Below are 16,489 nucleotides of genomic sequence, written 5' to 3' on the forward strand. Positions count from 1 at the left end.
CTCTGTATAAATCGCAAATCCGCCCTGCCATGGAATATTGTTCCCACATCTGGGGTGGTGCCCCCAAAACCTCTCTCAGGCTTCTTGATTCCATTCAGAAGAGGGCAGTTAGGTTAATTAATGATTCATCTCTAACAGAGTCTCTCCACTCCCTTTCTCATAGACGCACTGTTTCTGCTGCATGCCTCTTCTACAGATACTTCCATGGGCACTGTTCTTCTGAATTGGCTTCTATAATTCCCGCTCTCTCTTTCAAAACAGTCCGAACACGTGCCGCCACAAGCCAACATCCATTTACTGTCCAACTTCAAACCCACAGAACCAACTTTTCATCTTCCTCATTTATTCATGCAACTGCCGTTTTCTGGAACAACCTTCCTTCATACGTATTTCCTGAAAATTACAATCTACAGAAGTTCAAGTCCAATATCAACAAATATCTTCTTTCGTCTTCTCAACCTCCAACCCAAGCACGGTACTAAGTACTATAGGTTATAATACCTCTCGTGGTTGGGGTTCTCATAAAAAAAAAAAAAAAAAAAATATGCTACTAGTTCCTATCCTGCCCACTCCTGAACCAGTAGCTCATCCAATACAATATCGGATGAAGTCAGGAAAAAAGGGAACGGACCACCCGAGCATAAGACTATTGAGGAATTCTGGGGAAACATATGGAGCAGGGAAGTAAGACATAACAGCCGAGCCCCCTGGATAGAACTAGAACGCAAGAAAACCAAGGACGTACAAGTACTGAGAGGGTGGGAGATTCGGTAAGTAGAAGAAGTAAAACAGACGATTAAGAACTTTCACAACTGGCCAACTCCAGGAATAGATAACGTCCACAACTACTGGTACAAGAAGCTCACTTGCACAGACAAGCACCTGGTAGAGCAGTTCACCCGAATGATAAGGCATCCAGAGACAATCCCGAAGTTTCCCACTCAAGGAATCACATATCTGAAGCCTAAAGACAAAGATACAAGAAACCGGCAAAATAACCAGGAAGATATCGGACCACTAGGAGAACCAGAATATAATGGCCGAACAGCAGAAATGATGCAAGCGGCTGAGCAAAGGATGCAAGGAACAATTAACCATAGATGCCGCGGTTATGGAGCAAGCCTACAAGAAACGCCGCAACATGTACACAGCCTATATCGATTACTGCAAGGCCTTCGGCTCCGTGCCTCACAGCTGGCTAATAGAGGCGCTGAACATTTACAAAGTCAATCCGATAACGACAAACTTCCTAGGAGAAACGATGGCGAAATGCAGTACCACCATTAAAGTCGAAAACATCACGACCAGGCAAATCCCCATCAGGAGAGGAATCTTTCAGGGAGATGCCCTGAGCCCATTGTGGTTCTGTCTAGCACTTAACCCGCTATCCACCATGCTTAACAGTAGCAAGTACGGATTTAATCTTCAAGAAGGAAGAAAAAACCTGTACACCCTCACCCCCTTGATGTACATGGATGACATCAAGCTCTAAGCGGCAACCGAGAAGCAACTCCAGCAACTACTCCTGATCACCGAACAATTCCGCAAGGAAATCAGGATGGAATTTGGTCTAGACAAATGCAAGACCCACACACTGCACCAGGGAAAATTAGTTGGCCGAAGCTACCAGCTGCTGACTGGTAAAGAGAAAGAAGCTATGACAGAAAGAGAGACCTACAAATACCTAGGGATGATGCAGGCTCAGCAGTTAGAGCACAAGGAAATCAAGAAGTGCCTGACCGAAAAACATCATTGGAGACTCAGAAGCCTGCTAAAAGCAAAATTGAATGGAGGGAACATAGTTAAAGGCATAAACGTCTATGCAGCTCCAGTACTAACATACACCTTTTGGGTCATAGATTGGACTAACACCGAGCTAGAAGATATCATGCAAAAGACAAGGACAATGATGACTAACAGCTGCCAACACCACCCGAAGTCAGCAGTGGAGAGACTAACAATAGCTCGGAAAGAGGGAGGAAGGGGTCTGATAGACCTGATAGAGCAACAGAAAGCAGCGATAGTTTATCTGAAGGATTACTTGGAGAACAACACAGCACCACTCCACCAGGCCATAAGGAAGAGAGATAAGTGGTATACCCCACTCAACCTAAGCGAGGTATCCCTCCCGCCCAGACGGCACACGAAGTTAGAAAGATGGGAACAGAAGACACTCCATGTCAGACCCTACAATGACCTCCTTCAATATCACATCGATAATATTGCTTCCAATGCATGACTCACGAGCGGGACGCACTTCCCAGAGACAAGGATTCATGCTGGCCATCGAAGACAAGGTAATCAACACCAAAAACTATAGAAAATATATCGCAAAGGAGCCCGGAATGTCAGATGACACATGTCGACGATGCCACCTGGCCTCAGAAACGATCCAACACATCACCGCGAGGTGCAAGGTGATGTGTTGGATCGTTACTGATACTCAGACTGAGTACACTCATAGACACGACCAGGTAGCCAGGATAATATACCAGGAGCTAGCGAGGAAATACCAGTTGACCAAAGAAAGTGTACCATACTATAAGTACGAACCCCACGCAGTACTTGAGACCCGTACCGACAAGCTGTACTGGGACCGCGCCATAATAACGGATAAGGCCATCCCGCACAACAGACCGGACATAACCCTTGTGGATAAGATGGAAAAGGCTACCTATCTGATTGACATAGCGGTGCCCAACAATAGCAATGTCCAAAAAACCCACGAGGAAAAAATTAGGAAGTACACGAACCTGAGACATGAGATCAAGGAGATGTAGTATATGCAAGAATTATCAACCATCCTGATCATCGTCTCAACTACCGGTTTGGTACCAAAGACTCTACATAGCAGCCTAGCAGTAATATGACTCCCAGAGAACACCTACAAGGAACTCCAGAAAGTCGCAATCCTGAACACATGTAGAATAATCAGAGATTTCCTCGACCAACAGTAACACCAGACATTACAACTACCCTGTGTACTAGGTAGCAGTACCCGTCAAGGAGTGGAATCCCACAATCAGGGAGAAATAATATAAGAGCAACAATAATAATAATAATGATAAATATTAGCGTATGCAATACTGAAAAGAATAGTTACAACCAAACCATAATCAATGGAGCACACACTATCATCGTACTAATGAGGACTACTTTTGTATGAAGTGTTTCCATTATTTTGTTTATTCTTACTAGATGTTTTGTAGCATTTTAGGCGCATCTGCAACTTAGGCCATATCGCGGTGTATATAATATGTTTGAAAAATAGCGTATGTTCTGGTCGATTTGCTGTTTGCTGGACGAAAATCCGTGTTTCTTTTCTTTTTTATGGAGAAAGTCCTGCTATCTTCGCGTGAGACCGACTAACAGCCACGTTGTGAAAAAATACTCTTAAAATCCCTCGCGTTATTGACGTGATTTGAACCCAGGTATTTTCCACTTGGTGTAGGGAGGACGTCATTATTCCAACTGTACCACCCACGAGGGCCGTCCGTTATGTCACCAAGTGACATAAGATTACTAAGTTTACATTCGAATGGGTTAGGTTGACTTCGAATTTGTGCCTGGGCAACGAAAGCCACAGGGATATCAGTATATTGTGTCTGTAAATTTTGTGTATTTTATGGCCACACAAAATTATAAGATGAAATCTCTACTATTTCTCATTCATATACACAAAATTATAAACATAAGGTATCTACTGTTCCTCTCTCATATACACATGAGATGCAGCAAACTGATATTCGGTTTGTGACATCCAATCGTATAATTTTGTACATATGAGTGAGAAATAGTAGAAATGTTTGAGTGGGACGTGAACAATTTGAGAAAACTGTTGTATACAACTCAATTCAACCCTTCCATGTCAAACTTATTATTTGTATTTATAGTTTTATTTTGTCACGCCGCCTTTCGGCAGCAACTTTAATATTTAGCCTAAACGTTTTATTTACTAAAGTGACGCTTATAAGATCGTCGCGGATAGATGAGGAGGAAACTGTTAATCTAGTTGATGTGTTCGGTCATGTGAAATTAGCGATATGGCAGAAGCAATTGATATGATGAAGGGTGAGCATCGACCTTTTATCCAAGACGAAGGTTCGCCAGCATGGATATCTTTGGCTATTACACACGTGGAATATCCAGCAGGTAGGCTTAATATAGATTTTCGAAACTTATCGTTTTGATGAATAATTTGCGATTTACCACATCACCAGGGATGATGATGAAAATTTAATGTAAAAACAAAAACACTCACGAAAATTAAAAAGCACACTATAGTAAACAGTATTGTTACTAGAAGCTCACGTTGTGCTGTTTAGTTAGGTGTAATGTCAAAGGGCACGTACTACTGTTTTCATTCATTAATATACTGAATTCATTTCCACAATCTCGGGAAATGATACACATCCTCTTATCTTTTAGCTGATAAGTGTTTCATTTTGCCGAGTTGCATTTTAATATGCACAACTGTAAAAGGTATTGAATGAATTGCCACACGTTTTGGGTATTTAATTTATCAAACATTCACTACATTCAGAATGCGTATTGACTAATTAAAACTGCTGCTACTCGGCACATATTTTTATTAATTTTTTAAATTTGTTTTATTATTTTTTGGGGTAAAACAATTGGAAAAGTTTATTCATTTTATCAAAATTCGAAAATTGATCAATAATATTTACGTATTTATTCGATTGAAAGAAAATAACCAGTAATATATATAATTTGTAAGATTAAGATCTTAAAGTCTATATTAATTACGTTAAAATGCGAAAAAAATGAACGTTTATTATTCACCTAGTAACGTTTCAACGAATTCATAGAGCTGAATGCACCAAATCCAGTAACTTTATCCTTGCTCGTTATATTTTAATTTTCCATATTTCGAGTAGTCGTAATAATAATAATAATACAAAACATGCGAAAAAATGTATTTACCTATTGCTTATCGTGCATATTGACTCTTGTACTGATAGGAAGGTAATGTACAGTACATGGAAAAGTATAGTAAAAATAGAATAAGCTATTTCAATACTTAATAATTGAAATAAATAAAAGTTTTACCATGTAAATATGATTTCAGATATTTTTTGAAGTGTTTCTGCCTTAGTGCACACATCTTGGCACTGTTTCAAGGTTGCACTGAACCTTGTCTTCAAGAAGTGGAATTGCTGCTAAATAGAACTACAGCACATTGCAAGAAAAAAAAAATAATAAATAAATAAAATAATATAATAAATTAATTTAGAGTGTGGTATTTGTATTTATCAGCAGTTCCTTTTTTTGTTTTTAGGGTTGGGCCTAAGTAGATGTCAAATGAATTGATGAGACTAATGATAGAGAAGAGAAATGCATACAGTGTTCTCCCCAGAAAATTTTGCCTGCCGGGTGGTATTATGAAGTAGCCGGGTGGGGGAGTGTAACACTTTGCAGTATTATAAAATTTTCTTTTATTTATAAATGTGACTTAAGCAATCCAGAGGAGCAAAAATTTATTGCATAATTTAATATTATATGCTCCTGTCACTTTGAAGTCGATCGTATAGCATATTCAAATTAATATTGATTGAGATCAGTGAGTAGTACCATACAGTACCACAAGAATCATTTAAATTTTAGCCAGGCGGTCAGTTAAATTCACTGTGCAGTGCATCCATTCGATAGGTCCTGGGGAGAATGCTGGTGTAGAATAATTTTAATTAACAAGGAACACAGAAGTCAATAGTAATTATAATGTAGTAAATTAAAATTTCCTTATAAAGAAATTGCAGGTTTAGGGTTCCTAAAAATAGAAAAACTAACTAAATGAATGAAATTTTTTTTTTTCTATTTTTTTTTTTTTTTTTCCCAAGTTTTAAAACTCCAATATGTCAGTTAGTTGACCTGTACAGGAGCATATAATTTAACATCTATAACTACATGTTGCCTGTAAATAAACAGGAACAGACCTCAGTAGCCCTTGTGTTATTAAGCTCTATACCAACAACAACGTCAGTCAGTGAGACATTGTCCCCTTGATTGGCTCAAGCTCTTACAAACTGAAATGAAAATAGTAGTGGCAAACGATGCAAGAAAGCAAGCTTATACAGCATCAGCCAAAAAAAACTAAAAAAAAACTTCCCATTTCATTTATCCATTCCCTCCAACAATTTGTCTAGTTCTTCCTTGAATTTATTTAAGCTATCCACTTCCACAACAACAGATGGAAGTTTGTTCCAACAGTCAACCACTCATTGCAACCTTTTGTGCATCTATTTTGCAACCATCCTTGCTCAATTTCAATTTATACCGCCTCATGTGCATAGTCTGAGCAAGAAAAATACTATCAGCATTCAGTTGCTCGAGCCAGTCAAAGCCTTAAACGCCTCAGTCAGATCAATCGCAGGTGTCTAATCTCCAGATGCTGCAATTTGCAGAACTAAAGCCTTTCTTGGTAAGAATGCACTTTTGATCCCCTCACCAATTTGCCCATCTCTGTATGCAGATGGGCAAATTGGTGAGGGAATTCCAGACCTGTATGCAGCATTCAAGATGTGGCCTGACCATTGCATTATACAATGGAATAATCACCTCCTTATCCCAGGCTAGCAAAATTCCTGTATATCATTGACAAAACCCCATGAGCTGACAGACTGTCTTGGCAGCCTGTCTGCACTGACGATTGCCCAGTTTTTTTTTTGTTTTTTTTTCCAGTACCTTGAGTGTAGTACCACACAGTTTGTACATTACTCTGGGGTTATTGAAATGAAATGTGGTTACTATTACCCTTATGCAGTACTTTACATTTGTAAAGGTTAAACATCAGTTGTCATTTCTTATCCCATCTGCTAACTTTTCTAGATCCTGTTGCAGTAGCACACTGTCATTACTTGCATTAAACCCCCTGCCAACCTTTGTATCATCTTCAAACTTGGATATTAACCCTGATATGCTTCCATTAGTATCATTAAAAAAATATAGAAAAGAACAATAGGCCCAGCACTGAACCCTAGGTGACTCCGCTAATAACATTTGTCCATGAATAGCAGTGTCAGTTGATAATAACTCTTATCTTTTCTCTCTCAACCATCCTTTTATCCATGGTAGTAATTTGTGGTTAATGTGCAAAATTCCTGTATATCATTGACAAAACCCCATGAGCTGGCAGCCTGTCTGCACTGAACGATTACCCCAGGTCTTTTTTATTTTCCATTACCTTGAGTGTAGTACCACACAGTTCAACCATGCTGCCTCATTTTGTAGAGTAGTCTTTTATGCACAACAGTATAAAAAGATTTCTGACATCAAAGATACAGTATATCAAAATGATTTTTTGCATCCAGTTCCTTTGTGACTGTATTGTAGTATCCAATAAAATTGGTGAGATAAGGTTTCCCTTTAACAGACCCATGCTGTGTCTGATGTATAACTGCAGTCTTGTCTAGTTGATCCTTCTTTAATTAGTGACTCCATTATTTTTTCTGGAACAGAAGTTAATCTAACAGGTCTGTAATTAACTCATGTTACCATTTGACCCTTTGTGAATTGGCTGATACATTTGCATATCTCTAATACTTGATTAATACCTTTTAATCAAGTCAAAATATAATTGCAAGCAAGTTGGGCATGCTAAAGGCAGATTGAGATGTTTTTAGCAAAGAATATGAAGAAAAGTGGTAAACTCTTTGCTTATGTTAACTAGAAGGAAAGGTATGAACCAAATTGACCCGCTGGATATTGAATGGCATAGTGATTGATGAACATGTTCAGGTTGCTGAATTACTGTGACATGGGAAGGCATTTTTTAGGAATATGCATACCACAAATACACCAAATTCTAACTGGGAATTAAAAGATTTTATGATAACTGAGAGAAAAGTGGAAGAGAAATTGTTGAAGCTAAAAGTAATTAAGGCACTTGGGACTTATGAATCTATCCATGTATATTAAAAGGAGCAGAAGTGGTAAGCAAACTTTTAGCCATAATTATGAGATATTCTTGGATTCGTAGAAGGTCCCTACAGACTGAGGATATAAATACCTTTCCTGTTCACAAAGTGAGTAATTACAGACCTGTAAGCTGGACCTCTGTGCTAGACAAATAATGTAGTTTGCAGTTACAGAAGTAACATGGGATCATCTCGTCAAAAACTTATTTATATGGCAATCGCATCACAGTCTTGATTATCTATTATGAATCAGACACAGTGGAAGCAAAAAATAATTTTGGCTTCGTATACTTAAATTTCATATACTTTACTTAAATTTCGGTAAAGCTTTTGACACTGCCATATGATAAGCTGTTGTACATATTGTAGAACTGTGGCAAGTTACTGTTATGGATAAACAGATGGTTGAGTGGCAGGAGATAGAGCATTTATTATTAGTGGCCTAATGTTATTAGTAGAGTCCCTTAGGGTTTGGATCCTTAATATTTTCAGTATTTATTAATGATGTTGAACTAGGCATATCAAGTTTGTCTAAATTTGCTAACGAAACAAATATGAGCAGGATGGTTAATGACAGTAATTAGCATTTGCTACTCCAAATGGCCTCGATAGCCGAGCGGTCATGAGCAGGAGTGCAGTAGCACATACTCTTTAAGTAGGCCTTGGTTCAGGCCCCTGACTGCTAAATACAGTTGATCTGCCAACCTGCACTGGACCAGCGTGGCAAATTATGGTCCTTTTCCCTCAACATGAATCATTGAGGTGGCTTCCATACTGCAGTGGATTGATTGCTGCAGTTTACTTTTTTTTTTTTTTTTTTTTTTTTACTCCAATAAGACTTGAATAAATTGGGCAGGTGAGCTAAAAAATGGTAATTCAGGTTTAACATTGATAAATATATAGTGCTTCATTTGGATTACAGTAATCTCAGAGTGAAATGTCAATTGGGTGGTATCATGCGCAGCATAGTAAGAGAATGTAAAAGACCGGGATAATTGTATAGTCCAACTTTAAGTTCTCTAAGTAGTGCAGATGGGCTGCTGCTAGGACTGCTCATGGGATTCTGTCAATAACACACAGGAATTTTACCAGCAGAGAGAAAGAGGTGATTATCTTGTTATATAAGGCAAGGTTAGGTTGCATCTTTAGCGCCTGCATACAGATTTGGAAGTCTGATTTTGGAAAGAATGTGGATTTGTTGGAACTGGTTCAAAGAAAAGTAACAAGATTAGTCAGGGGCACAAATTGGTACTCCTAACAAGACTTTAGTTCTGTAACTGCAGAATCATTAACTAGGCACTTGCCAAGAAATCTAATCAGAGTGTTTAAGGCTTTAAGTGGATTGAGTAAACTAAATGCTGATGGTATTTAGTTTCTTGCACAAGCAATGTAGTTTACAAGAATTCCCAACCAGGGAGATCACCTGAAGAATTCAACCTTGGTTGCTGAAAGCTACAAGTTATTTTATGCAAATTTATTTATATTTTAATACATATATATATATATATATATATATATAGTAGAACCTGGATAAAAAATTTTCCAAGGGACTGTAGGTTTAGAACTTCTTACGTGGGAAAACTTCTTAGAAGGGAAAATGAGCTAAGGATATGAAATATTAACTACACAAATAAAAATGAAAATATGCATATACATAAGATCATTTTTAAGCAATACTTCAGAATTTATAAATATTTTACTCTGCCTATGGGAAACATTTTTAAACTGAGGATTTATAATTGCTTAACATTCTATTCATTAAACTCATTACCAAATAATCATTCACAAGTTGGAAGAATGAGCTCCTTTGTATTTTAAACTTACCTTAAAAGGTCACAATTACAATAAGACAGGCAATCCACAAAACAACTCTGAACTTTTCAGAAAAATCAGAACTTAACGACAAATGCTTCACTGTGCTTCATGTGGTCGATGCTATCCAATTATGGATATCGTGAAGACAATTACAATGTCACTTTCATTATATCAAAATGTTTATACTAAAAGAGGTTTTAGGGCTGAAAGTCTCAGACTACGGAAAATTCTCTAATCGAACAAGTTAGTGCGTAGCATCATTTTAGTTCATAGTAAATCACCGTAGGAGGTGGCATCATTTTTGTGATACCTCATATTGTGAATGCCTTCATAACGAGTTGCCCTGATATTGAACTACCTAGAATAGTCAATGCTTTGACACTGGATTCTTGACTAGGCAACATTTCGCCAGTGGATTTTCGGTGGCCACCACCCAGGGGTGGTGGTATCCGCTGAGAATAAGTAACATTAGTCTTCTCCATTGGTGAAGTGTTGCTTATTGGAGATAGTGCAATATCAGAGCAACTCTTTGTGAAGGAATTCACAAAATGAGATGGGCTGAAGGTTGAGAAGATGAAAGAAGATATTTGGTGACATTAGACTTGAAATTCTGTAGATTCTAATTTTCAGGAAATATGTATGAAGGAAGGTTGTTCCAGAAAACAGAAGTTGAATGAATAAATGAGGAAGAAGAAAAGTTGGTTCAGTAACTTTGAAGTTGTATAGTAAAAGGATGTTTAACCCTTGCAGCACACATTTGGACTACTTTGGAAGAGAGAGTGGGAATTATAGAAGCCAATTTGGAAAAAAAAAAGGGACCCATGGAAGTATCTATAGAAAAGGAATGCAACAGAAACAGAAAAAGTGGAGAGCTTCTGTTAGAGATTAGTCATTAATTAAACTAACTGCCCTCTTTTGAATGGGATCTAGAAGCCCAAGAGAGGTTTTGGGGGCATCACCCTAGATGTGCGAATGATAGATGTGGGAACAATATTCCATGGTAGGTAGATTTGTGATTTGTATGGAGTGAACAGCTGTTTTGAAGAAAAGTAAAGCTGAGAATGAAAGAGAAAACCCAGTTTTTTAGATACAGAGGAAGCAATATTTGTAATGTGCTTATGATAAGAGACATTAGAAGTCAGGGTAATCCCCAGTTGAGATATATGACCATGCTATAAATCAGTGTCATTGAAGATAAGCAGAAGAATTCTTTGTGCGAGGCAGGACTGAGTTTTAGAAGAATTAAAATCAACTAAGTTATCCTTGTTGCACCAGAGAATTTAAGGAATTGGTAGTGGATATTTGAGAAGTTGGAACTGCTTGTGCAGGGCAAGTCAAACTGGAAAGTGGAATGCAATGTGCTATCATCAGCAGCAGTATTATGGATAAGATTTCAAGTCAATGAAGAATGTCATTAATATGCTAGAGGAAAAGAGTGGGAGAAAGAGTTGAACCTTGGCAAATAATGGCATTAGTGAGAAGTTAGAAGACAGAGCGCCATCTACCATCACCTGCAGTGAACGGTCAGAGAGGAAAACTGGACACCCAATTACAAAAAACAGCAAACCATAAGATGAAGCTTATTTAGAAGACCTTTCTGTATTTTTTATTGTTGACCACTTCTTTGAGGTCATCATTGTCGATCGCTTGCAGTGAGGGCAGCATTTGCTTTGGCAGGAATTTGCTGGTTATAGTTTGCTAGCAGCTGTGCTGAAGACTGGAGATAAGGGGAAGGAATGCGCCAAGAGCAGTGATCCCAGAAGTTCAACTCTGCAATTTTACCAGTGGTCATCTTGATGGTGAACAGCAGCCTTTTTTCTCTGATCAGAGCCTGCACAATTGAAGGGCATCTGCTAACTGCATTGATCTGAGAGCTGGGGGGGGAAGGTGGAGTTTGGTGTTAGCCCATTTTAGAAGCCAGAATTCAGCAGAAAATATCCTTTTAATGTTGGATTCAGCAGCTAAAGTCCATATCTCTGAAGCATACAGTATTGTTGGGTATAGGTTTGATACGATGTATCTTTTTACCAGGTGTGGAGCAGCTGTTGTTTGGCGACTCAGCGTAGTGGAGTCAGCCTCGACTGTATGAGGTTTATGTGATCGTTGAAGGATAACTTTGAGTCAAACAACCCCCAGATCTTCGTGCTTTTGAACACTTGGAACTGAGGAGCCATTGAGCACAGGCTCCAACGTTGTTGGGCGCCCTTTAGTGAAAAAATTATTTGTGCCGATTTTAGGGGATTAATTTGGAGGTTGAATGCATTTAAGGTAGTCAGCCATGTCCTGTAGTTTACTATTGATTTGCTGAGTGGTTTCTAACTTTCTCACCTCAAACAGGTCAACTTTATCTTTGGCTTAAGTAGCAATAGAACCATCTCGTTTTGATAGAGGTGGGAACAGTGATGGACAAAAGTTGTGGCCAATAGCTTTGGCAGAAAACCAGAATGCTCGACTACCATTTGGACAAGAAGCAAGTTCGAAATTAATTTGGACTCATTAATAACTACTTTGCAATTGTTGCAAGCTTTGGTGTAGGCAGAAAATGGACCTGGATACAAGCCAATTATGATATGCAACATTCTTCTCTTGGACAGCCTTAGCACATTTATTGGAAAACCAAGGTTTAGATAAAAGATGAGATTTTAAGATGGAGTGTGGAGAAAAGGGTTTCATCCCTACAAGAATAATTTCACTGACACGATCTGAGCAAAAATAGATATATGAGAAGATTTAAAAGAAGAAAAAAAAATCTCTCAGATCATCCCAATTTGCATTATTGATAGATATGAGTATCTCTTCACATCCAGAAGACAAAGTAGGGTCTAAGTATGGAGACCTCATCTAAAAAAAAAAAAAACATTGAGCAGTGTGCATGTTGTTGTTTATGGTCATTTTGTCACCAGGCAGGCGATCACCTGGAAAGCCTGCCCAGTGTCTGTCTACACCACGGGGGGGTAGGCCACAACTATGCATGTACCATGGCCAACCTCAACCATCGCACACTGAATGTCCAAAGCGAGTTTGGAATCATTCAAAAGAACCCCCATGCTAGCAAGCCGGCAACAGTGTGCACGCACACACACACACACATGAGACAGGACAGCAGAAGACAAAGAAATGAAGAAGAAAATAGCATAAAGTAAAAAAAAAAATTAAATAAAAAAAAATGTCTTTATCCCTGTCTTTGTCCAGTGCTGCCCAAAGCAGTCTACAAAGAGAAAAGGTGTACAGTCAAACAGCAGTAGTAATGTAATCCAAAAACAAGATGTGCAAGGCAGGAACAAGTTCTAAATATAAATCTGTTCTGTTAACTGGAGTGGTATCAGAAGTCACTGGTTGATGATGGTATCACTGAGCAGAGGAAGGATTTAGTTGTAGAGAGTCTTAAAGGATTAGCCAGAAAAGTGCAGCATCTGTTAAAATCTTTGCGTGTTCTTGAAAACCACAACAATTTTGTATATGACATCATCAGGACGACAGACGAGGCAACCGGCTGTGTTATGATTTATGATGTGTTTTCAGTTTGATTTCTTAATTAACATTGAGGTTGAAGGTCTTCCTGCAATTAAAGGCAGCATTACAGAAAGTTTGAAGGGCCTGAAAATTATTGATAGATATGAGTATCTCTTCACATCCAGAAGACAAAGTAGGGTCTAAGTATGGAGACCTCATCTAAAAAAAAAAACATTGAGCTTCTTGAAAGGGTTAAAAGTTGGGCCACTTGCATAGTGATCGGCATGGAGATCAGCAAAAAGGGTGACCATATGAAGAAAGACTTTATGTGGACTACAGAGCATGGCATCTAGGCATTTTAGAGGGGACCTGATTGAGGTTTATAAGGCTCTGAGAGGGCCCAGTAAAGTGAATGAAGGTGAAGTTTTCACTGTTAGTAAAGGATTCCAGAACTAGGGGCCTTAAATTCAAATAACAGGGAAAGAGGTTTAGACTTCTGGTCCTTGAGGTTGTCACAGACATTCTCTGATATGCCAGACAAGCTGTACTTGCTACTTGGGAGTCTAAAACGCTGATGGAACTGATATTCGGGTGACATTCAAGTCAAGTGGACCCAATTTCAACGAAGTCCGGACGCTCTGTGTCAGCCAAATCCTCTGCTTGCACCTTCACAATGGTGGGACTGTTAGTAATCCTGGGTATAACCTCAATGCATAAGCACACTATGGGTGACCACCTAGGTATGAACCAATGTAAGCGGGGGTCGAGGTGTGGCACCCACACCACATGGAGGAATGCTGCCCCTCTGTGTTACCAGGCAATACTAGGTGGTAGATGACTCTCATCAACCGGTGCAGTACCACTACTTTGCTTATTGGAGGCTTGAAGTTGTGGAACCAGTGTTTAGTCTCCAGAGCTAAGTTCCGGTCAACCCTTCCCCTATCTCTTCCATCATCAGTACGACTGATGACTTTCAGTTATGATGAACACCATGGCGAGATCCAATTTTCCTTACATTTCGAGGATATAGCTCCAAAACGTTGTTCGCAGGCCGGCCGCTAGTTAGTACTCCGGACCAAACCTATTGGAAACTCTTTAGGAGGCTTCCGGATCAGCTAGTGTATAACCCTAGGGGCTCACATCTGGTGAGTATGGGCTTGGCAAACCCAGGGTCCTGAGCTGGATATCATCATTCTTCTCTTTCTTGGTGATGCCTTTCTACTTCTCTCTCTCTCTCACACACACACATGGGGTAACTCAGGAATTTTTTTTTTTTTTTGGCTGGTGCAGCATAAGCCTCAGGCTTCCTTGTACCATATGGCTAATAATAATAATAAATAATAATAATCTTGCTACCTCTACTCTGCCAGATAGTAGTTTGAGTCTGAGGGAATCTGAGTAGTGTGTGTGCCGGGGGCATTGTCGAGGCCACATTATGTCAAGGATGCCACACAATGTCCATTTCCACTTGCAGTCTGCCAAACCCCATATACTTTTTCTGACAGAATCTCGGTTATCGGTTGATTCAACCACTGCTTATCTCAGTCGCCCAAATTATTCGTTGTATGATTCCTTTTGCCTCAAAGGTGGTACTTGTGCATATGTCCGTTCCGATATTCCCTGTCAGAGACTTGGTAATTTGGAATCTCCTCTTTTCGATCTTCTCTGGCTTAAAATCTCTCTACCTCATTGTGTCAAATTCATCTGTTGTCTCTACCATTCTCCCAACTCCACTAATCACTTGGAGCTCTTTGACTTCCTCTCTTTGCAACTTGACTTTCTCCAGTCCAACTGTATAACAGCGAGGTAATTTTCCTTGGTGATTTTAATGTTCACAACTCCAGCTGCCTTCCGTTTTCCAGTCACACCGACTCATCTGGTCAAGATGCTGAGGCTTTTGCAATTACTAATGACCTTGCACAGATTGTTCATTTACCTACAAGAATACTGGACAGTCCTATCCATACAGCCAACACACTTGATCTTTTTCTCACGAACAACCTTTCTAAGTACATGGTCGAAATGAGTGGTCCTTTAGGCGCCTCAGATCACAACTTGGTGATTGTCTCTTCTCCAATGGAGCCTTTATCTCATGGCTATTCCCAACCTCATATTGTTTGGCATTACAAGAATGCAAAATGGGACGACCTGCGAGATTTATTTTCCTTGGTCGGATTACTGTTTCAAAACTTCTGATGTCAATGTTTGCTCAGATCGTGTCAGTGAAATTATTGTTGTAGGTATGGAACCCTTTATTCAACACTCCGCTTTAAAATCTCGTCCTTTATGTAAACCTTGGTTTTCCAATAAATGTGCTAAGGTTGATCAAGAGAAGAACGTTGCATATCGTAATTGGCTTGTTTCCAATTCAGTTTCATTTTCTGCCTACACCAAAGCTTGCAACAATTGTAAAGCAGTTATTAATCAGTCCTAACTAGATTTTGAACAGGCTAAGAGTAGAAAACTTGCTTCTTGCCCTAATGGTAGCTGAGCATTCTGGTCTCTTGCCAAAGCTGTTGGCTGCAACTTTTGCCCATCTCTGCTCCCACCTCTGTCAAAACCAGATGGTCCTGTTGTCACTTCAGCCAAGGATAAAGTTAACCTACTAGCATCCCATTTTTCTTCCAACTCCTGTATTAATGATCTTGGTAATACACCTCCCACCATTCCCAACATGCTCCATTCAATGCCTCCATTCAATGTAGTCTTCCATCAAAAGGATGTCAGAAGGATTTTGACGAATCTTGATGGTAAGAAAGCTCCAGGTCCTGATGGTATTTCTCCACTTGTTCTCCAAACCTGTGCTCCTGAACTTACTCCTTTTCTTTGCCGACTTTTTTCACTTTCTTATTCCAAAGGTGTTTTTCCTTCTGCTTGGAAATTTGCTCATATCCAGCCAGTTCCTAAAGAGGGTGACAAATCCCTCCCATCCAATTATCGTCCCATTGCAATTACTTTTACTCTTTCTAAAGTAATGGAGAAGTCAATTAACCGCCAACTCTTAAACTACCTAGAAACCCTCCTGTCTGATGAACAATTGCCAGTATGGATTCCGTCAGTGTCGATCCACTGGTGATATTCTGGCTTATGTTACCCATTTATGGACTAATTCAATGGAAAAGTTTGGTGAAACTCAAGCAGTTGCTCTTGACATCTCAAAGGCTTTCGATCGTGTTTGGCATAAAGGTCTTCTAAACAAGCTTCCATCTTATGGTTTGCCAACTGTTTTTTGTAATTGGTTATCCAGTTTTCCCTCTGATCACTCAGTGAGGGTGATGGTAGATGAC

The 16,489-nt window shown here is 39.2% G+C and overlaps 1 protein-coding gene across 1 annotated transcript in view; it reads left to right on the plus strand.

Moving 5' to 3' along the window:
* Positions 1-4,019: 4,019 nt before the first annotated feature.
* LOC150087735 (dolichyldiphosphatase 1-like) overlaps positions 4,020-16,489 on the plus strand; it is a 69,806-nt gene continuing 57,336 nt past the window's right edge. Inside the window, exon 1 of the mRNA XM_090370090.1 lies at positions 4,020-4,152. Coding sequence (XP_090226216.1) covers positions 4,044-4,152 — 109 coding nt within the window. The 5' untranslated portion in view covers positions 4,020-4,043. The remainder of the gene's footprint in view (positions 4,153-16,489) is intronic.

Source organism: Mastigoproctus giganteus, chromosome 3, assembly GCF_048544385.1.
Source record: "Mastigoproctus giganteus isolate SK-2022 chromosome 3, ASM4854438v1, whole genome shotgun sequence".
NCBI classification, from domain to species: domain Eukaryota; kingdom Metazoa; phylum Arthropoda; class Arachnida; order Uropygi; family Thelyphonidae; genus Mastigoproctus; species Mastigoproctus giganteus.